Below are 23,341 nucleotides of genomic sequence, written 5' to 3'. Positions count from 1 at the left end.
GAAAAATGCTTCTCAACTGTGTGAGTTCTCTGGTGCTTAACCAAATATGATTTCTGGTTGAAACAGTTCCCACATTCTCGAAAGGGAAAAATGCTTCTTCCCTATGTGAGTTCTCTGGTGTAACAAGATCTGATTTCAGGTTAAAACATTTCCCACATTATGAACTGGAAAAAGGCTTCTCCCCCGTGAGGGTTCTCTGGTTTCTAACAAGATCTGATTTCTGCGTAAAACATTTCCCACACTTGAAACAAGAGTGAATTTTTTGATGTTTAAGCAAAGACTTTTTGAGGGGAAAACTGTTTCCATACTCTGAAAGTGATAATGGCTTCTTTGTTTTAGAAGCATCAAATCGAATAATAAGAGGAATTCAGAGGGAAGTCGTAGCCCTGGCTTCCTGTTGATGTTCAATACGTCTGAAGGCGGTGAAAGTGAAGTCGGAGCTGATGGGGCACAGGGCTCGTGTGTTGTAACAACCTCTCATGGGTCCAGGGAACGTGGGTTCTGACACTGCTGGAATGGCGCCAGCACAGACGGTGAGTTTATTGAGGCTAAACATCAGGAATGAGAAAAGCGCTTTCCCTTATAGAGGACAACTCCTTAATTAAAATACAACTTTCAGTTAAAACATTTCCAACATTCTGAACATGAAAAAGGCTTCTCCCCTGTGTGACATCTCTGATGTTTGTTAAGAGTTTCTTTCAATGGAAAACATTTCCCACATTAAGAACATGAAAAAGGCTTCTCCCCTGTGTGAATTCTTTGGTGACTAAGAAGAGATGATTTCTTCACAAAACATTTTTCACATTCTGAACATGAAAAAGGCTTCTCCCCTGTGTGAATTCTTTGGTGACTAAGAAGAGATGATTTCTTCACAAAACATTTTTCACATTCTGAACATGAAAAAAGCTTCTCCCCTGTGTGAGTTCTTTGATGTCTAAAAAGAGTTGATTTATCACGAAAACATTTCCCACATTCTGAACATGAAAAAGGCTTCTCCCCTGTGTGAATTATCTGATGTCTGATAAAACTTGATTTCACTGTAAAACATTTCCCACATTCTGAACAGGAAAAGGGCTTCTCCCCTGTGTGAGATCTCTGGTGGCTATCAAGAAGCGATTTCCAGTTAAAACATTTCTCACATTCTGAACATGCAAAAGACTTCTCCCCTGTGTGTGTTCTTTGGTGTATAACAACATCTGATTTCTGGTTAAAACGTTTGCCACATTCTGAACATGAAAATGGCTTTTCTCCTGCATGAGTTCTCTTGTGTTTAACAAAATTTGATTTCTGTGTAAAAAATTTCCCACATTCTGAACAGGAAAAAAGCTTCTCCCCTGTGTGGGTTCTCTGGTGGCTATGAAGATTCACTTTCTGATTAAAACATTTCCCACATTCTGAACATGAAAATGGCTTTTCCCCTGTGTGAGTTCTCTGGTGTTGAACAAAGTTATATTTCTGTGTAAAAAATTTCCCACATTCTGAACATGAAAATGGCTTTTCTCCTGTGTGAGTTCTCTGGTGTCTAACAAGATTTGATTTCAGATTAAAACATTTCCCACACTTGGAACAAGAAAATCTATTATGTACTGTATGAATTTTTTGCTGTTTAAGAAAAGACTTTTCGAGGGGAAAACTATTTCCATATTCTGAACATGAAAATGGTTTCTTTGCTTTAGGAGCAGTTTGTTTTTTAATGCTGATTTTGTGGCTGTGATATTCCTTAGTAGTTGGTAATGAATCAGAAGACAGGACCTGTCTCAGAGGATCAGATGACAGATCTTTGCTGTGAAGGGATGATGGTATATCTAGAGTAATGGCATTCACTTCAATTGTATCCTGTGGGATCTCAAGATCATCCGATTTAAAAATTGAAGAGGTCAGCTGTCCCTCTGATTTCCTGGTACATTTATCTGCTAAGAATAAAACCAACATTTATTTTTGAATAAAATATTCTTGAATTTTATATGTTTGAACATTTCTACTTAAATGGTCTCCAAGACAATGACAGTTCACAGTATAATAGAAAACCTCATAGCATGAACCAGTAGAGAGTTGTGTTGAACCGTCCTGACTGTTTGACAATTGCATTTACTCTCGCTGGTGTGCTCTGAATGTACTCATCTTTCCCCGGCTCCTGACTGTTTGTGAATTGCATTTACTCTCTCTCTCTGGTATGCTTTGCTTGCCCATCATTTTGTATCCATAATGTATTATCATTCCTCTTGTGGTTTCCATTCATTCATTCTGAGTGGTTAGTCTAACCCCTTCCCCCTTTTTATGACCCCTGTTTAACTCTGAACATGTGGCATGGCAACACAGACCCACATCCCATCACAGCTGATTGCTCTTAGTTGCAGATATATTCAGAGCCTTGCGTCTGATCCAGGCATCAGACAAATTACAGATTTCTAATTACACTACTTTGAATTAGACTAGAATTGGACTGGAATTGACTATAAGGTAAAGGAATTGAAAACCACAACAATGTTACGGTTTATTTTCACTTTCACCCCCATACTACTCTATTTTTCATATCTCCTGTAATCCCTCCACCAAGTAAGGAAGTAGTCATTTCTCCCTCCATCCTCTCCAGCTATCTCACCTCCTTCTCAGAACTGTTGCTCCACATACAATCCTTTTTCTCCAGAGACACACAGCCACATCATATCCGATCCTGCTCCCACCTTCTAAAGCTCTGTTTGCTACTTCTCATTTCTGGCGACATATCCTGGCCCTCCTCAACACATCCCCACACTCATTTCCAACCCCCTACCATGATCCTCCACACATTTTTGCAATGAGGTTAACCTCATACCTATTCATCTAGCCCCCACTCCACTGGTCCCCCCTACCTGGAGTACTGTGGAACGCACGCTCTGTCTGCAATAAACTGTCGTTTATCCACGACCTCTTTATCACCAACAAACTCTCCTTCCTCAGCATCACTGAAACCTGGCTCACCCCCTCTGACTCAGCCTCTCAAGCTGCACTTTCCTATGGCGGATTCAATCTATCTCACACCCCGCGCCCCAGCAACAAACGTGGTGGAGGAGTCGGCTTGCTCCTGTCTAATGCCTGCTCCTTTACCCAAATTCCGCTACCACCCTCCACTACTCTTCCCTCGTTTGAGGTGCACTCCGTCCGGATCTACTCCCCTCCAACCTACAGCTGGCTGTCATCTACCGCCCTCAGAACTAGCCATCTCCACCTTTGTCAACCACTTCACCACCTGGCTACTTCATTTCCTCTCTGCTGACATTCCCACTAACATCATGGGTGACTTCAACATCCCCATTGATGCTGTCACCCCAGCTACCTCTAAACTTTTATCACTCACTGCCTCCTTTGGTCTTACTAAATGGTCCTCCACAGCCACAAACAAAGATGGTCACAAGCTGGACTTTAGCTTTACCTGCCTCTATTCCCTTACTAATCTCACTAACTCACCCCTCCCTCTGTCTGACCACAACCTACTGACATTCTCTTCCCTCTCCTCTCCTAGTGCGCAACCCCCACTCCACAAACTCACTCACCCTCGCAGAAATCTCAGACACCTCAATTTACAATCACTATCCGAGTCCATTTTCCCTCTTAGGCCTCTTTCACACTTCCGTTTTTTACAATCAGTCACAATCCGTCAAAATGTTGAAAAGACGGATCCTGTGCAGATTATAAAAAACCTGTGCACTGGGTCAGTTTCTTTGATGGACCCGTTGAGGCTATGTGCACACGTTGTGTATGTGTCTTCGCTGAGTTTTTCCGCTTCGAAAACGCATACACAACACAACCCAGGTTAAATTTAGTTAAAAAAAAACGTGATATTCATACCTTCCGACATCCCTGCAGCCTTCCCGATGCCCGCGATGCTGCCAGCAGCTCCTGTTCTCAGTAATGCCTTGTGAGACAATGACCCGTGATGACGTAGCGGTGTCACTACGCTAGTAAAAAGAGAGCGCGAGAGAAAATTTCCCTGACGGGAAATTCTTCCACGCATCCTCAGGTTTCAAAAGACAGCATCCATCGCTGGATTCCTGCTTTTGACAGTCATCGACGGATCCTGCGTCCATAGGCTTCCATTATAGCCATACGGACAGCGCAGGATCCGTCGCTGAGCGATTTTCCGACATACAGAAAAAAAGGTTTCTCTGTGCATTGTCTCCACCCGACGGACAGCAATTTTACGACGGATCCAGCGCACGACGGATGAAACGGATGGCCATCCATCACAATCCGTCGCTAATACAAGTCTATGAGAAAAAAACGGATCCAGCAGAAACATTTGCTGGATCCATTTTTTTCACAAAACGATGCATTGTGACGGAAAAAGAAAGACGGAAGTGTGAAACAGGCCTTACATACCGTACATAACTTCCCTTCATGACACAGATGCTGCTGCCACTTTTTATAACACGACAATAACAGCAACACTTGATTCGGCTGCCCCCCTCAAACATAGCAAAACTAGTATAATCAACAGGCTGCCCTGGCTGACCAGCCTGACCAAAGAACTGAGACGGGCTTCCAGGGGTTAAATGACAAGTAAGACAATCCCTGGGATCTAGAAAATGAAATGCAGTTGTGCTCAAAGGTTTACATACCCCGGCACAATTTTTGCTTTCTTGGCCTTTTCTTCAAAGAATACGAATGATAACACCGTAAATTTTTTCTCCACTCATGGTTAGTGATTGGGTATTGGGTAAAACCATTTATTGTCAGACTTTTCTGTTTTCTCTTTTTAAATCATAATGACAAACAAATCATCCAAATGCCCCTGATCAAAAGTTTACATACCCTGATGATTTGGCCTGATAACATGCACACAAGTTGACACAGATGGGTTTGAATGGATACTAAAGGTAACATCCTCACCTGTTACCTGTTTGCTTGTAATCAGTGTGTGTGCATAAAATCAGTGAGTTTCTGGGATCCAGACAGTCTCTTGCATCTTTCATCCAGCCATTGACGATTCTGGATTGTGAGTCATGGGGAAAGCAAAAGAATTGTCAATGGATCTACTGGAAAGGTAGTTGAACTGCATAAAACAGGAAAGGGATACAAAGAGATAACCAAGGAATTGCTAATGTCAGTCAGCAGCATTCAAACTGTGATTAACAAATAGAAAATCAGGGGCTCTGCAAAAACAAAACCACGGTCAGGTAGAAAAACAAAAATGTTGTTCACAACTGCCAGGAAAATTGTTCAGTATGCAAAGAAAAACCAACAAATAACATCAACTGAAATACTGGACTCTCTTAAAACTAGTAGTGTGCCTGTTTCAAGATGCATAATAAGAAGCTATTTGAAGAAAAATGGGCTGCATGGTCGAGTCGCCAGAAGAAAGCCAATACTGCACAAATGCCACAAAGTATCTCGCCTACAATACACAAAACAGTAAAGAAATAAGCCTCAAAACTTCTGGAACAAGGTAATTTGGAGTGATGAGACCAAAATTGAACTTTTTGGTCACAACCATAAACGTTACATATGGAGAGACGTCAACAAGGCCTATGATGAAAGAAACACTGTAAAGCATGGAGGTGGATCGCTGATGTTTTGGGGATGTGTGAGCTACAAAGGCACAGGAAACTTGGTCAAAGTTGAAGGAAAGATGAATGCAGCACTTTATCAGCAAAACTGGAGGCAAATTTGCAATCATCAGCCCAGAAGCTGCGCATGGGACGTACTTGGACATTCCAACATGACAACGATGCAAAACACAAGGCCAAGATGACTTGTCATCGTTCTACTGTAGCCAAAGTGAAGGTTCTGGAGTGGCCATCTCAGTCTCCTGACCTCAATATCATTCAGCAACTCTGGGGAGATCTCAAGCTCGCAGTTCATGCTAGACAACCCAGGAATTTAAAGGAACTGGAGGCTTTTTGCCTGGATACCTGGATATGTCAACTATTTTGAACAGCTGACATGTGCCCGCAATAGGCGCGGGTGGAATCGTGATCTGCCTGTGCCTATTAACTAGATAAAATCCGCTGTCAAGCTATGACAGTGGCATTTAACAAGCGCTTCTGACCATCCGGCCGAAAATGAGGGAACCGGTGACCCCCGTCACGTGATCGGGGGTCATCGGTGCATCAGCATGACAACTAGAGGTCTCCTTGAGACCTCTATGGTTGTTGATGTCAGATTGCTGTGAGTGTCACCCTGTTGTCGGTGCTCATAGCAATGCTGAAATTCTACTACATAGAGGTGATCTGAGCATCGCCTCTATGTAGCAGAGGCGATCGATTTATGGCAGCTTCTAGCCTCCCAAAGGGGGCTATTGAAGCATGCTAAAATAAAAAAAAATGTTTTTAAAAATCTGAGAAAAATAAAACAAACATAATATATAAAATATAAAAATTTTGCCCCATTCAAAATAAAACCATTAAAACAAAGTCAAACATACACATATTTGGTATCGCCGCATTCAGAATCGCCCGATCTATCAGTAAAAAAAAGGATTAACATGATTGCTAAACGGCATAGCGAGAAAAAAAGTCAAAACGCGAGAATTAAGTTTTTTGGCGACATTACATTAAAATGCAATAACAGGCGATCAAAAGAACATATCTGCACCAAAGTGGTATCATTAAAAACATCAGCTAGGCATGCAAAAAATAAGCCCTCACCCGACCCCAGATCACGAAAAATGAAGACACCACAGGTATCGGAAAATTGTGCAATTTTTGTTTTTATTTAGCAAGATTTTGGAATTGTTTTTCACCACTTAGATAAAAAATAACCTAAACATTTTTGGTGTCTATGAACTCGTAATGACCTGGAGAATCATAATGGCAAGTCAGTTTTAGCATTTATTGAACCTAGCAAAAAACAAGTGTAGGATTGCACTTTTTTTGCAATTTCACCGCACTTGGATTTTTTTTCCTATTTTCTAGTACACGACATGGTAAAACCAATGGTTTTGTTCAAAAGTACAAATCGTCCCGCAAAAAATAAGCCCTCAAATGGCCATATTTACCAAAAACTAAAAATGTTATGGCTCTGGGAAGGAGGGGAGTGAAAAACTAAATTGCAAAACCAAAAGTTCCGGGGCTTAAGGGTTTAAGAAGTGGGGTATGTAAACTTTTGATCAGAATTATTTGGATGTTTTGGGTTCTCAGTAGGATTTAAAAAGAGAAAACACAGTAATTTGACAATAAATGACTTCACCCAACCACTAACCATGAGTGGAGAAAAAAGTGTTGGGGTTATTATTCATATTCTGGGGCACCACAATGGCTTGGTGGTTAGCACTGCAGCCTTGCAGCACGGGAAGGACTCAAATCCCACCAAGGACAACATCTGCAAGGATGTACAGTAAGTTCTCCCAGTGTTTGCGTGGGTTTCCTCTGGGGGTACTTCTGTTTCCTCCCGGACATTCTAAGGACATACTGATAGGGAATATAGATTGTGAGCCCCATCGGAGACAGCGATGATAATGTGTGCAAACTGTAAAGCGCTGCGGCATGTGTTACCAAAATTCTGCTGGGATATGTAAACTTTTAAGCACAACTGTAAATAGTGCCAAGACTGTTTGTGGTCACCTGGCAGCTCAAAAGAAGGCCACAATGAACACTGCGCCCCTGTTACATTGTGCCTGCAAACTATTCCAGCAAGATCTGCATTCAAATAGGTAAATGGCTCTCCTTTCCTTCCTAACCCTTCCATGAGCCCAGACAGGTCCATCTGTTTCCTATTATTTGGGGTACTTAGAGTATGTGGCTCTTGACAATCCCAACTAGTGTAAGGGCCAATATTTTCTGTCGGATGAGTTTCAAGAAGAAATATTGGATGTATAAATTTGTAGATTGTAAGCCCTCGAGGGCAGGGCCCTCTCTCCTCCTGTACCAGTCGGTGACTTCTATAGTATAATATTGCTGTACTCATTTTTATTATGTATACCCCTTTTCACATGTAAAGCAACATGGAATAAATGACGCTATAATAAATAATAATGATAATATAAAGAAAAAAAATTTACAATATTGCAGAGCTGAGGTGTCTTAAATTTAAATCTCAGGCATTTGGAAGAATGGTAGTGGAGACTTTTTTTAAAGACTACCAGGGAGTTATAGAGTCACATAAGTGAGGCTGGACAATCCCGTCACAATCAAACTATCAGACAGAATGAATCTGTAAAATATACATTACAAAATATTGAAAAAAAGCATTCCACCTCCAACAACAATGTATGTTTGGGGGAGAGCTTCAACACTAAACTGGAGCTGTACTTATTTATGGTGGACCATTGGAGCTACCCCACCGACTAGAGGAGTGGAGAAAGTATTAGTGCTCTTCATTTCAGAAGACATCGTTCAGCAATCCGAATCCTTTAGGATTGAAAACATAATGGAATTTATGACATGGAGTGAATCCATGAAACCAGGGCTCGAGCCATGCCAACACATCTCCTGCAGGTGTGAATAAATGTATATTACAGCCATCAGCCACACACAGCTTAGAGATATATCATGGCACCGGTGTAATGTATTTATGTAGTTCATCATGATCCTATTTGAAGTTAGTTGGTTTTAAAAGAAACTGAAATGTCAGGATAAAGGGAAACTTTGTTGCTATTGTACAGAAATTCACACTTGGCCTCACTGCACATTTAATGTTGTTGATCATAAAAGCGAAGTTTGGTCAGAAAGACTGGACCTGGTCTCGTAGGGAACATATGAGTACATTCAGCAGCACAGAAGGGAGAGAAGGTAGATTCATTCAATAAGATATCAGGGATCGAGGAAGCCAACAGCATCATTACCCTCCACTTTCTCTTACAGGCCCATCATAATATTTTTCTTTACGTGATTTTCTAACTTGTCAGCACATTCTACGTAGGTAAGGTTTAGCATTTCCTAATCCTAGCCTGGTGGATCCTCCAGCTTGTAAGTTCTATGGAAAAGGGTTTCCACAAAGTAATTTGAACAATTTTCAGTAGAGGAGAATGTTGTGGTCTAAAGGCAAAATGGTGATCACGCAATTGTGCTAAGGCCGAACTACACCACTGATAAAGCAGCCACAGCCGGTGACTAAGAAAAATCTGTGACTTCTCTGCATTTAGTGGTTACTACTCACCTGGGTAGTCATATGTAGAAATCTCTTTATACCCCTCATCACTCCTCACATATGTCTCTGTAGTATTAATATGGGTCAGATCTTCACCCTGAAACAAATATTGTAAAAGTCACCGACAGATGGAGAAGTCACATCTACGATCAGCTCTAATCCTGCCATCTCCACCGTTCTCATTACACAAGTATAAAACATATAATACTGGTGGATAAAACAAGACTGAGCACAAGACCTTCACAGCCGTCTACACATCATAGGTGAGATCTCATGACACCTTCTCTCCATCTACCTGAAGATCCTGAGGAACATTGGGATCTTCTTGTTTACAGTCCGGTGGAAGAAGAGGATGGGAACATCCCTCTGGTGTTGTCCTCTTACTGGATAGATCTGGAGGAAACACATACAGGGACTGAATTCATTCTTTACATACAGATAGGCAGTGTGTATTTAGTCCTGTCTATTACCTGGTGATGTGAGGGGCTGGGGAACCTCCATCATGGCGTCCTTGTACAGATCATTGTGTCCTTCTAAATACTCCCACTCCTCCATGGAGAAATAGACAGCAACATCCTGATGCCTTATAGGAACCTGACACATACAATGATACTGTCATCCCCGGATCACTTCAAAGCGTTTCTATATAATGTCCCAGCATTCCCAGCAGTGTCACCTCTCCTGTCAGCAGCTCAATAATCTTGTAGGCGAGTTCTAGGATCTTCTGGTCATTGATGTCCTCATGTATCAGGGGGTGAGGTGGAGGCCCTGTGATTGGGCTCAGGGGTCTTCCCCATCCCTCAGACGCAGGGTCCTGACAGCGATCACTAGAGGTCTTCTTCACCACTGTGTAATCCTGGTTATGGAGAGACACATTAATAAACTCACTACAGACATTCCCAGAGTCCTCACCTCTCCAGTTCTGTCCATCTGTTATTCCCATAGATAAGAATGATGTAACGTGACATCGTCAGGATCTCTCACCTCTCCAGTAAGCCGGAAGAGGATCTCTAGGGTGAGATGTAATATCCTCTCCGCCATCTTGTCTATCTCCATATCTGTCTTTGATGGGTAAATCAGGAAAATTCTCTTATATAGAAGATCTTCACTGTGAGGATCAAATATTTTAGGAACCTGAATGAGAAGAAGATGAGCCAATGTAACATCAAAAAAATCCTGTGTAATAATATAATTACCGGAGATAATAAGGGAAACATATGAGATGTATTATTTTACAGTACTTAATTTTGTTCTTTACATCTACTAATAAAAGCTATATATTTTAGGCCACAGACAACAAGCAGCTTCTTCCTCGGAGTCGGCAGCTGAATACGTTTCTCATAGACTCATCTTCCATAACGCTAATTCTCCTCTCATTTACCAACACTGGAATCGGCATTAGCAATACTGCAGGAGATATTCATTACACGTGACAGGAGAAATAACTACTTCATGATGAGGACGACATCTTCATCTTCTACTACGGCTCTAGAATATATTTTCTATGTTCTATATAGAACATATATATGAAATATATGTTCTACATGAACTCTTTTGGGCCCCAGAACATAGATGTACAACGCAAGGACGGCACCGGTGCGGCTGTAACAAAAACCCTAGCAGTTTATCCACTTGCTGTTGTGAAAAGCAAGCATGGCATCTAAGAAGGTGTGACAGAGTTTGGCTGAATGCCCTCTTCCCCCAAGTACTCGATAGTATGGGGCGGCCTAGTTACTACGATACTTACATGCATAATAATTGTGTCTGGGCCTGCAATGTGCGAAGGTTTACTAGACGCAGCGTGCAATAAGTTACCTTTCATCACCCCCATACACATTAGACTAAAGTTACATGAAAGCACTGATTTCAGGGGGTTTGGGCGACTATATATGTATTTGGAGGCCTCCTACAGATGATGTCAGGGCAGAGAAGGATCTGGCATCCTGAATTTCAGAGGCTAATCTGTATGTTCTTCCTGTAGATAATCCTCCTCTGGAGGCGACTCTCTCATACAGACCACAGGAAAGCTGGAATATTTGTGTGTATGGGGGAGTTGGGAGAGATAGCCATCTGCCAAATGACCAGCCAACACTTATCTCATGTGTATGAGGCCGTTAGTATTACACTGACAGGCACTGTTGATACACAGCACTACAGTAGTACAGTGCGTCACCGGAGCCATCAGAGGCTTGAATGTTGTATGATCACACTAATCAGAACTGTTTAAGAAAAGGCTAAAAAAAAAATCACAGTTTTTGCCACAAGAAATATCCATAACTATAGGGATAGCAGAATCACTGCACAATGTTAGACTCATTCATAACAACTTCATTATCCTGGAAATCCGCTCCCAGACACCAAGTGCAATGACTCCCATTCCTCCCTGCATCTCCCCTGGCTCACTCTCCACATTCGATCCCATCACAGAAGAAGAAGTCTCCAAGCTCCTCTCCTCTTCTCGTCCGACTACATGCACCACCGACCCCATTCCCTCACACCTCCTCCAGTATCTCTCTCCAGTCGTCACAACTCACCTAACTACAATTTTTAATCTCTCCCTCTCCTCTGGCATTTCCCCCCCCTCCTTCAAACACTCTATCATTACTCCATTACTAAAAAAAAACCCACCCTTGACCCATCATGCACAAACAACTACAGACCGGTCTCCAATCTCCCCTTCATCTCAAAACTTCTGAAGCACCTAGTCTACTCCCGCCTTACCCGTTACTTCTCCACTCATTCCCTCCTAGACCCTTCACAGTCCGGGTTCCGCCCCCTTCATTCAACAGAACCTGCACTCATCAAGGTGACCAATAACCTTCTGACAGCAAAATGTAACGGGGACCACTCTCTGCTCATTCTCCTCGATCTTTCTGCAGCTTTCGACACTGTTGACCACCTTCTCCTACTCTCTAGGCTCCAGTCACTAGGCATTAAGGACACTGCTCTCTCCTGGTTCTCTCCCTATCTTTCTGAATGCTCCTTCAGTGTTCTGTTCTCCGCTCCACTTCATCTCCTCTTCCTCTCACTGTCGGGGTACCTCAGGGCTCAGTCCTTGGCCCCCTTCTCTTCTCCCTCCACACGGCCCCAATTGGAAAGACCATCAGCAGATTTGGCTTTCAGTACCATCTTTATGCTGATGACACACAACTATACACGTCAGCCCCTGACCTTACCCCCGCTGTACTACAGAACGCCACTGACTGTCTGTCCGCAGTCTCTGACATCATGTCCGCTCTCTATCTGAAACTCAACCTCTCCAAAACTGAACTTCTTCTGCTCCCGCCTTCTACTAACCTCCCTAAATACGATACGATACGATACACTTTATTGATCCCGTGGGAAATTATGGTATCACAGCAGCACAACTTACATCATAAGAATCATAAAATGAATTACTTAATTGACATGCCAGTGTAGTTGACAGAAGGACGTTATACATTAGAATAGGACATACACAACGAGTGAACTGAAAAGTAGAAGGAATAAAGTAGACAATCACCTTTATGATTTAACCCTAATGTTATTGTTGTACATCCCCATAGCAGTTGGCACAAACAATTTCCTAAATTTTTCCTTCTTACACCTCAGAAGTATTAGCCGGTTACTGAAGGTGCTCTTCTGTCTCATGAATAGCTCATATAGTGGATGTGCATTATTGTTCATGATTGCCATACACTTTTTCAGAGTTCTTCTCTCCACTACCTCCTCAAGAGAGTCCAGATTGCAGCCGATAGCAGAGCTTGCCTTTTTGATAAGCTTATTCAGCTTATTAGCATCAGAGGCCCGCACACTATTACCCCAGCATATGATTGCAAAAAAGATGGCACTTGCCACCACAGACTGGTAGAACATTTCTAACATTTTGCTGCACATTTTGCTGCACATAAATCTGACATTTCCCTATCCGTGGGTGGCACCATAATAACGCCTAGGCAGCAGGCATGCTGTCTGGGTGTTTTGTTTGACTCCGATCTCTCCTTCACCTCCCACCTACAATCTCTTGCCCGCTCGTGCTGCTTACACCTAAAGAACATCTCTAGAATCTGCCCTTTTCTCACCATGGAGACAACAAAAACTCTCACTGTCACCCTAATCCACTCCCGTCTGGACTAATGCAACTCTCTATTAATTGGCCTCCCCCTCACGCGACTTTCCCCTCTCCAGTCTATCTTTAATGCAGCAGCCAGGGTTGTCCATCTGGCTAATCGTTACTCGGACGTGTCTGCTCTTCGCCAGTCGTTATGCAGCGCCCCCACTGCCGCAGGGCCGAGGGGTACCCGGTACCGGACCTCTGAGTCTCTGCTCTGGGGTTGTCACGGTGGCTAGGCCCCGGTCCGTGACCCTGCCGAGGGGCGCACAGTCAAATGATATGATGGATGTGGATGGTGGCAGTAGTGCGGTGCCGGACGCGGGTAAATAACGAGGACACAGGGGTGCAGTCTCTTTTACCTTTACTGAAGATCTCTGGGTCCTCAGTCCGGATTCTGGATAACCAGGCTGCGCAAGTCCGGCCGGTCCAATGGCACCTCCAGAGTTCTCTTTGCAGGTGGAAATCTGTGCCTACCTGCTAGCGCTATGTGTTGCGGTCCTTCCCTGCTGTGCTTACGGAAAGTCCCCACAACTGTTGTGTCTGTTTCTTAAGTTCCCTCACAACTCGATTAGATGATGTTCTGCTAATCCTCCGTCCCTCCCTGATGTTACGGTTAGGACGGCACCCGTTTGACGGGTAGGCTCGGAGCTCTTCCGGGACCCTAGAGTCGCCCCTCTCCACAAGTTGCCCCCCAAGACTGCATAGGTGATTTAGATGAGACAGCCCGCCTTTGACTGACTGTCTTTCCGTTGGTTTGAAGTATTGCTTGAAGCTGAATTTATAAATACTTCCTCGGCGTTCCGGCCGCCGGTGGTGCGCCTCAGTAGGATGTTGCCTCGGTCTTACAGCACGACTCCTACTGGTATTCTCCTTGTTGCTTTGATCTCGTTTCTCACTCAGCACAATCTATCTCGCTTCTAATCCTTCCTTGGGTACCGCCGCTATACTGAGCAGGCACGGTCCCGTTACGTTCTCTCAAGTTGCCAGGCCTCTGTCAGGATCCCACCCCTGACCGGGACCCTACCGAATCTTCCCCCACAACACCCTCTGCCACAAGGTGTTGCCTGGTTCCAACCCAGTCAGCTTTTCTCTCTAACTTCCTGCCTGACCCCCAGTTTTACCAGTATGTGAGGAGTGGCCTAATGAATAGAACCCTTAGCTCCCCCTGGAGGCCTGGCTGTGAAATGTATTGGTGTCTGTGATACCTGGTCAGATGAACTCCTTCAGTGCCATCAGACGTACCATGGCTCCCCTTAGTGGCGGAGCCACAGTACTGCAATGACCAGGACTCTGGGGCGCTGCACTCCCCCCCGGTTAAATCCAGTGCTCCGGGACTGGGAAGAAAACAACAATACAGGTTAGCAAAAGACATGCAATTTTGAAAATGCAATAACTATAAGTAAGCTTGAACAGAGCTTCCCTTTATGGGAGGTGAGGACACTTGAACGTTACAAACATGGTTAAACATTATAAATTACAGGCTATAAGTAACTCCTGTTACCTAACCGGGTATTCTACTCAGTGCAAAACTTGAACAATAAGTTAACATTGCCTTTAAGGATGTACACTTCCTATCCACTAAAGACTTACTTATAAAACATCATAATATTAATTAACTCTTTTTCTTTCATTCTCCTTCGTTGTATCTGCAGGACCGCCTGTCCTAACGGCACCAGACCTACTGCCTCTCCTTTCTTTACAGGACCGCCCCTTTCAGCCCGGGCCTACTGCCTTTTCAACTACTATACACAGTATAGAACATAACATTTACTTTCAGGTTGAAATCATTGAGCCATCCCTGCATGGCTCCCAAGAGGACTCGCTGACTAACCCCGTACGGGTTCACTCCCTGTCCTCAGTCTTCTGGCAACATTATCGAACATTTCTTTACAATAAACTAATTTTCTACATATAACTTTTTCACATTAGCATCATTATCACTTTACTGTTTTAAGGCAGTATTACTCGTAGGTACACAGGTGAACATCCCCTTTAAGAGGGGATCAAGTCTCTATGAGGTAGCACAGCTTCTTCAGCTACCAGTCCGTACTCAGCAAAGGCTCCGGTGCGGTATCTTCGCAAAGAGTCCTTCTTTAAGTAAAACCAGTAGGGAGCACCTTTAAGAAGGTGCAAACTATGTACAAGAAGTTTGTATCATGCACTGTTCATGATGGCGGCAGTTCTTGATAACAAAGAAGAAAATAGAAAATAACCAAAAACAATAGGGATCCCGGGTCAACAAAGGGATCACTTTAAGAGTTAACCCTAGACGGGTTTAGCAGCAAAATCAGGAAACAAACAGTTTGATGAACTATATACATGTCAGCATACTAAAATGTTTAGTTGAACCAATCAGGGGGCAGCACTGGCGGAGGCAACCCCTTTGGGTATTGCGAACCGCCAGGCACTGCATAGGGGGGTCTGTTATCCCAGCTGGGGGTCTGTGTACCCACAGTCTTCAGTTCTGGAGCAGCAGACACGCGGGTCACCTGAGAAGGCACCTGCGTGGCCACAGCAGCGGTGGAGGTCATAATGCGGCACGTCGTGGTCTTCACAGTCGTGCCCGTTGGGGTGACCATGGTGGTCTCAGTGGTGATCGTGGGCCGACCACAAAGGGGCACCTTGGCCACGGGAAAGATCTTCTCCGGCACCTTAGTCGGGGGTTCCACCAACTTTTTCCTGTGGACGTTCAAGGCAAACCATCCCTTCTCTCCAAAGTGCCGGGTGTAGGTAACTGCATCCCCTGGGTGGAGGTCCCGGTCCGGCTGACCCTCCCTCAAGTGAGACTCTACATCCCTCCGGTTAACGAACACTTCCGCATACAGGCCCGGTTCCTTGATGAAGCCCCAACCTCCGCGGAGTCTGAAGGTGACAACGGTGCCCTGCCTGCGCGGGGCCTGGCGAGCGGTGGGGTCCTTGCGGGCCCGGTCCTTGACCGCCAGGTCTTTTCGGTGGTAGGCCTCTAGCCCGGCCTGGTATTCCTTCTGTTTCTCCTCCCATTGCTGCTCTAGCTGGACCTGGTATCCTTCCCAGCTTAGGGCCTGTACCATCTCGCCCTCCGGGGTCTCCACCCCGGGGAACCCCATAAGGTTGGATCCTGGGTTCACCCAGCGGCACACTGTGCGCTCTGCACGGACTTCACACAGCAGAGCGGTGGGTGGAATTGGGGCCTTCAAGCGGTGTTCCATACCCGTGGGCTCCTCCCAGGGCAACAGGCGCTGAAGTCTATAGGTACCCGGGGGAGGGGGTGCCGCTACGGGGCCTACTAGCAAGCCCTCGGCCGGCGGGACAGGGTCGACGGACTCACCAGCCGATGCAAGCCCCTCCTCCACGACGGGTTCCTCTGGCGGTGTCAATGAGGACCTCGGCAGCAGCATAAGATCCGATGCTGGGTGACTGCTGTCCGGCGCCGCCTGGCGCGGAGCCTGGGCCTTCACATGCAGCTGAAGGAGCTGGTCGAGCAAGCTCTCCATCTCGACCTGCAGGAGTTCGGTGCTGTCCACGGAGAACTGGCTGCTACGCTCATCCGGGTAGTCGGGGGAGACGTCCGCTTCAACCCCACTTTTGGGTTCCGAGCTGCTGGCCATGGCGTCCTCCACGTGGGTCGCTTCCTGGTCCTTTTCCCGCTCTCTCCTTCGTGGGCGGTGTCGTTTTCTCGATCTCCGCCCTCCATTGAGGATCAGGAGGCGGATCTCTGCTGCTGATGGACACGTCCTCACGGTGCAGAAATATTTAGACTGGGCGGCCATTGTCTTTCGCGCTCTTCAGCTTGTCTACGCCCACTCCACGCTCCTCTTCTTCTCCTGCGCTCTCCTCAGCGCTGTAATGGCGGTGGATTTTGGCGGTAAATGGCGCAGCACAGTCCTTGCAATAAAGTACAGTCCAAGCACAGTAAATCACAGTTCCAAGGCACACATGACCTGATTCTTCAGGCTTAAGTAGATCCTGTTCGTGACGCCAAGTTTGCAGCGCCCCCACTGCCGCAGGGCCGAGGGGTACCCGGTACCGGGCCTCTGAGTCTCTGCTCTGGGGTTGTCATGGTGGCTAGGCCCCGGTCCGTGACCCTGCCGAGGGGCGCACAGTCAAATGATATGATGGATGTGGATGGTGGCAGTAGTGCGGTGCCGGACGCGGGTAAATAACGAGGACACAGGGGTGCAGTCTCTTTTACCTTTACTGAAGATCTCTGGGTCCTCAGTCCGGATTCCGGATAACCAGGCTGCGCAAGTCCGGCCGGTCCAATGGCACCTCCAGAGTTCTCTTTGCAGGTGGAAATCTGTGCCTACCTGCTAGCGCTATGTGTTGCGGTCCTTCCCTGCTGTGCTTACGGAAAGTCCCCACAACTGTTGTGTCTGTTTCTTAAGTTCCCTCACAACTCGATTAGATGATGTTCTGCTAATCCTCCGTCCCTCCCTGATGTTACGGTTAGGACGGCACCCGTTTGACGGGTAGGCTCGGAGCTCTTCCGGGACCCTAGAGTCGCCCCTCTCCACAAGTTGCCCCCCAAGACTGCATAGGTGATTTAGATGAGACAGCCCGCCTTTGACTGACTGTCTTTCCGTTGGTTTGAAGTATTGCTTGAAGCTGAATTTATAAATACTTCCTCGGCGTTCCGGCCGCCGGTGGTGCGCCTCAGTAGGATGTTGCCTCGGTCTTACAGCACGACTCCTACTGGTATTCTCCTTGTTGCTTTGATCTCGTTTCTCACTCAGCACAATCTATCTCGCTTCTAATCCTTCCTTGGGTACCGCCGCTATACTGAGCAGGCACGGTCCCGTTACGTTCTCTCAAGTTGCCAGGCCTCTGTCAGGATCCCACCCCTGACAGGGACCCTACCGAATCTTCCCCCACAACACCCTCTGCCACAAGGTGTTGCCTGGTTCCAACCCAGTCAGCTTTTCTCTCTAACTTCCTGCCTGACCCCCAGTTTTACCAGTATGTGAGGAGTGGCCTAATGAATAGAACCCTTAGCTCCCCCTGGAGGCCCGGCTGTGAAATGTATTGGTGTCTGTGATACCTGGTCAGATGAACTCCTTCAGTGCCATCAGACGTACCATGGCTCCCCTTAGTGGCGGAGCCACAGTACTGCAACAACCAGGACTCTGGGGCGCTGCAGTTACACTGGCTGCCCATTCATTACAGGATACAATTCAAAGTACTTGTTCTCACCCACAAAGCTCTCCACAGTGCGGCACCCCCTTACATCTCCTCCCTCATTTCTGTCTATCGGCCTAGCCGACCGCTGAGCTCTGCAAACGACTTTTGACTAACCTCTGCACTAATCCGTACCTCCCACTCCCGACTCCAAGACTTCTCCCGTGCTGCGCCAATCCTCTGGAATGCTCTACCCCAAGATATTAGGACCATCCACAACTTGCAGAGTTTTAGGCGCTCGCTCAAAACTCATTTGTTCAGAGCGGCCTATCACGTTCCCTAATCAAAGTCATTTTATGTTTGTGTGTGTGTGTGTGTGTAGCCCATTCACTATCTCCATCTACCCCCCACCCCCTGAAGATGGCTGGACCATCATTGTAAATACATCATTGTAAATACACACCTGTACTTTGTATCTCCCCACCACATTGTAGATTGTAAGCTCTCACGAGCAGGGTCGTCTTATTTTGTCTTATTTTGCTTTATTACTGTATTGTTAACATTGTTACCTATGACTGTTGTGTTTGAAACTGTTAAACTGTAAAGCGCTGCGGAATATGTTGGCGCTATATAAATAAAGATTATTATTATTATTATCCTATACACAGTGGAGCAACAGCAATAGCTATAATTGGATCCTCCAACTTAAAGGAAAAAGATATATCAGATATAGATACTGTATATTTGGCAAAGTCATATCTCCCGACTCTGGAGACTGCATGCTGCCTTTGTTAATTTAAGTCTGCAAGTTGATAGACCAAAAGTCTACTTACTAATCCCTGTCAGAGTCATCAACTGAAAATGTTTCCCGTGGTGATCCAGGTAACTCAGTATGAGCGCTCCCACACAGTATGATGGACCCCACAGACCCCACACAATATGATGGTCCAAAACAGCACCTCATACAGTATTATGGCTACTACAGCCTGCTACACAAAGTAAGGACCCCCACTTAGGATGGAGGGGACTGCGGTACTGTGGGAACATTATACTGTGTATGGGGGATGATGGTACTTTGGTAGCATTGTTCTGTGTGTAGGGGGATAGCGGTACTATGAGGACAGTATACTGTGTGAGGGAAATGACAGTATTGTGGGAGCATTATACTGTGCACGGTGGAATGATGATACAGTGGGAAGGTTATTCTGTGTGTGGGGGAATGGTAGTATTGTGAGAATATTATACTGTGAGGAGGGAATGACGATACTGTGAGATTATTGTATACTGTGTGGGAGCATTATACTGTGTGTGGTAGGATGGTGGTACTGTGGGAATATTATACTGTGTGGAGGGAATGGTGGTACTGTAAGAAGATTATACTGTTTGTGGTGGATTTGTGGAACTATGAGAACATTATTCTGTGTGTGGTGATGTTGGTACCATGGAAATATCTTTTGTGTGAGATGCCATCACTGTTTGAACATTTTACTGTGTGAATGGCATTATACATACTGCAGAAGGGGTTTTAAAAAGGCGTGCCATAGGAAGCGGGAATTCTCAGCAATCTGCGGCATTTGTACAAGAAGACTGACATCGGCCACCCTGAAGAATCAATGGGAAAAGGGAGAATTTCAGCAAAGAAGAATCTAGATGGTATCTTGAAGATGCAGTTTCATGATATAAAAGGCCAGTACAAAAAAAAAGGAAACAAATTTGGAGGAAAGCAAAGAACGGGCAGGATGTGTGCCAGGTAAAAAACTGAGGCCGAGGTACCAGGCCAAGGTAAAGTGCTTGAGGCAGCGGGTTGTGGCATGCCGGGAAGCAGAACCCAGGTGGCACCAGATGAGTCCCAGAATCCAGATGCCAGCCAAGGCCCGAGAACCAAACTTTCACCAGACAAGACCCGGAGTCCAGACCACTCCAGGCAGCAGCTGAATCCAAGCCCTCACTACTTCAGGTACGAGAAACGTCGGAGATTCTGCTTGGGATTATATGCCTGCAGTGGAGAGCAGGAGGTACGAGAGAGCTGGGCCGTTGCTTCCAGCACTAACTTTCGGTACAGGGGTTGGTCCGGGATAGCACAACAGTCAGGACAGGGGCCGGTTGAAGTGAAAGCAGTTCAGCGAACCTTAATAGACTTTGTCAGGAGAATGTGGCCTAGCGGGATGAACCTCCACTATGGCCTGTGTTCACAGAAGAGGTAGTGTTGAGGCCTATATGTGTTGGGTCCATTACCGTTGTCAGTAGCTAAAGTAGCATATGATTAGAAGCTGCTATTACAGTGAGAGTGAGCCGGAGAATTAATTGTATATCTGTTATTGTATATTTCACGTTGTAAACACTCGGTTTTGTATTATTCACTGTTGCTATGGTTATCACAATTCCGTCATTATGAGGGAAATACATAATGATATTGGTTACTTCTGCCTTGTGTTTGTTTGTATGTTGTATCTGGTCTCTCAATACAAGGATATAATGTGGGCATTACACTGTGTGTGGGGATGGCGGTACTATGGGAACATTATACTGAGTGTGGGGGATGGCGGAACTGTGGGAACATTATACTGTGTGTGGTGGATGGCGGTAATGTGGGAACATTATACTGTGTGTGTGGTGGATGGCGGTACTGTTGGAACAATATACTGTGTGGGAGGTGTGGAAGGTCGGCTCCCTTAGCTGCTTCTCGAGGTAGACACAGACACACGTGGGGTTAACGATTCTGGGTGGTTTATTGCATCATAAACCCAAAGTCCAAAATGGTAACAGAAAAACAGCCTTTCTGGCTCAAAAGAAAATAAACAGCTCATACAAAGTCCTGCCAGTGCTTCTAGGACAACACATGTGGCTGCTCTCACAGGAGCTTCAGTATGGGGACTTCCTTGCCTCCACACAACACATCCAGAGGAAAAAAATAACTGCTGGACATTTATTCCCCCAGCCACACCCTTGAGGTGGACATATGGTGAGTAGGCATCCCGCCCATAGTTACATAGTTATTACGGTTGAAGGAAGACTTTAAGTCCATCTAGCTCATCCCATAGCCTAACCTAACATGCCCTAACATGTTGATCCAGAGGAAGGCAAAAAAAAAACCATGTGGCAAAGAGTAAAGGTACCGTCACACTCAGCGACGCTGCAGCGATATAGACAACGAGCCGATCGCTGGAGCATCGCTGTTTAGGTCGCTGTAGTGATGTCAAACACAGCAGGTCCAGAACGATGCAGGAGCGATCCTGTAACGGCGACTCACTTATCGTTCTCACAGGTCGTTAGCTCCATGTAAAACATTGCTGGCTTTGATGGTTGCTTTTGCTGTCAAACACAACGATACACGCTGACCTGACGACCAAATAAAGTTCTGGACTTCTAGCTCCAACCAGCGATCTCACAGCGGGATCCAGATCGCTGCTGCGTGTCAAACACAACGAGATCGCTAACCAGGACGCTGCAACGTCACGGATCGCTGTCGTTCTCGTTGTAAAGTTGCTGAGTGTGAAGGTACCTTAAGCTCCACATTGGGGAAAAACATTTCTTCATACTTTACATACTGCAGTCAGACTAGTTCCCTGGATCAATGCCCTATCAAGGAATCTATTGTATATAACCTGTAACATTATACTTTTCCAGAAAGGTATCCAGTCCCCTCTTAAATTTAAGTAATGAATCACTCATTACAACATCATACGGCAGAGAGTTCCATAGTCTCACTGCTCTTACAGTAAAGAATCCGCATCTGTTATTATGCTTAAACCTTCTTTCCTCCAGACGTAGAGGATGCCCCCTTGTCCCTGTCACCGGTCTATGATTAAAAAGATCAGAAAGGTCTCTGTACTGTCCCCTCATATATTTATACATTGTAATAAGATCACCCCTTAGTCTTCGTTTTTCCAAACTAAATAGCCCCAAGTGTAATAACCTATCTTGGTATTGCAGACCCCCCAGTCCTCTAATAACCTTGGTCGCTCTTCTCTGCACCCGCTCTAGTTCAGCTATGTCTTTCTTATACACCGGAGACCAGAACTGTGCACAGTATTCTAAGTGTGGTCGAACTAGTGACTTGTATAGAGGTAAAATTATGTTCTCATGAGCATCTATGCCTCTTTTAATGCATCCCATTATTTTATTTGCCTTTGTAGCAGCTGCCTGACACTGGCCACTGAATATGAGTTTGTCATCCACCCATACACCCAGGTCTTTTTCATTGACTGTTTTGCCTAGAGTTTTAGAATTAAGCACATAGTTATACATCTTATTATTTCTACCCAAGTGCATGACCTTACCTACTCACCTAAAAACCCGCCCATAACATGAATGCTTAACTCCTTCAGCACATAGAATGCTGAAGAGAAACTTATGGGTTTCTAGATCATGGAGGAAAGCAATCTCCGTGACACATATCTCCCCTCACAGACAGCGCCAGTGATCCTGTCACAGGGGCATTATACATACTACATAAGGGGCATTACACTATGTGGGGGCAAAGAAAGGGGCCCTGTACTATGAGAACAATCTGTTTCCTCACTTCCTGTCTTCCATAGTTGGGTCGTATGTATCTATTACAGGAAACAGAACAAAAACACAATGATTCTTATAAAGTGGCAACAAAGACCCCAAGAGTCTCATTGCTGAAGGGGTTAATGTCCCCCACGCTCAGTAATGGGGAATCTCCAGCACCTACCTCCACCTGCAGAGCTGCACACCACATATATGGCTGCTCTGTGCGCACAGGACCTGTGATGAGGTCACAGGAGGGGAGGAGTCAGGGGTCACATGATCAGGGGCCTCAGTGAATGATATCCGAAGTGCAGGAAAGATATATATCTTGGTACCGTGTAAGGCGACACAACGCACAACGCAAACAAAACCGCAACAAAACGCACGCTAAAACGCTGCATTTTGCGACGCATGCGTCCTTTTTGGCCGAAAGTTGGACGCAAAAAAAATGCAACTTGTTGCGTTCTCTGCGCCCAACGCTTGCGGCCATGCATCGCAAAACGCAGCACAACGCATGTCCATGCGCCCACGTTGTTAAATATAGGGGCGCATGACGCATGCGGCGACGCTGCGGTGCCCGACGCTGCGGCGCCG

At 45.6% G+C, this 23,341-nt stretch overlaps 2 protein-coding genes across 2 annotated transcripts in view; one reads left to right on the top strand and one right to left on the bottom strand.

Moving 5' to 3' along the window:
- Positions 1 to 538: 538 nt before the first annotated feature.
- Positions 539 to 22,995, bottom strand: LOC143766391 (uncharacterized). The gene is made up of 7 exons (XM_077254044.1): positions 22,932 to 22,995; positions 10,051 to 10,200; positions 9,743 to 9,922; positions 9,537 to 9,660; positions 9,362 to 9,459; positions 9,076 to 9,163; positions 539 to 1,910 (listed from the first exon to the last, which is right to left on the bottom strand). Exons 1-7 carry the CDS (start codon positions 22,956 to 22,958, stop codon positions 721 to 723), a joined length of 1,857 nt encoding a protein of 618 aa, XP_077110159.1. The 5' UTR covers positions 22,959 to 22,995; the 3' UTR covers positions 539 to 720.
- LOC143766397 (oocyte zinc finger protein XlCOF8.4-like) overlaps positions 21,135 to 23,341 on the top strand; it is a 65,489-nt gene continuing 63,282 nt past the window's right edge. The window contains exon 1 of the mRNA XM_077254055.1: positions 21,135 to 21,215. The gene's annotated coding sequence lies outside the window, so the exon portion shown is untranslated. The remainder of the gene's footprint in view (positions 21,216 to 23,341) is intronic.

The sequence above is a fragment of the Ranitomeya variabilis genome, chromosome 4 (genome assembly GCF_051348905.1).
Source record: "Ranitomeya variabilis isolate aRanVar5 chromosome 4, aRanVar5.hap1, whole genome shotgun sequence".
In the NCBI taxonomy this organism is placed as follows: Eukaryota; Metazoa; Chordata; class Amphibia; order Anura; family Dendrobatidae; genus Ranitomeya; species Ranitomeya variabilis.
The sequence above is the reverse complement of the archived record's forward strand: the minus strand, read 5'-3'. Positions and strand labels throughout refer to the sequence as shown.

What these genes read in the sequence shown, in the direction of transcription:
- LOC143766391 (XM_077254044.1), bottom strand. Translation starts at nt 22,958, where the DNA reads ATGTGGTGTGCAGCTCTGCAGGTGGAG. An exon ending in GTGCAGCTCTGCAGGTGGAG is followed by an intron (nt 10,201 to 22,931) that starts GTAGGTGCTGGA and finishes CTTCTCATTCAG; the next exon opens with GTTCCTAAAATATTTGATCC. An exon ending in CCAGCCCCTCACATCACCAG is followed by an intron (nt 9,460 to 9,536) that starts GTAATAGACAGG and finishes TGTTTCCTCCAG; the next exon opens with ATCTATCCAGTAAGAGGACA.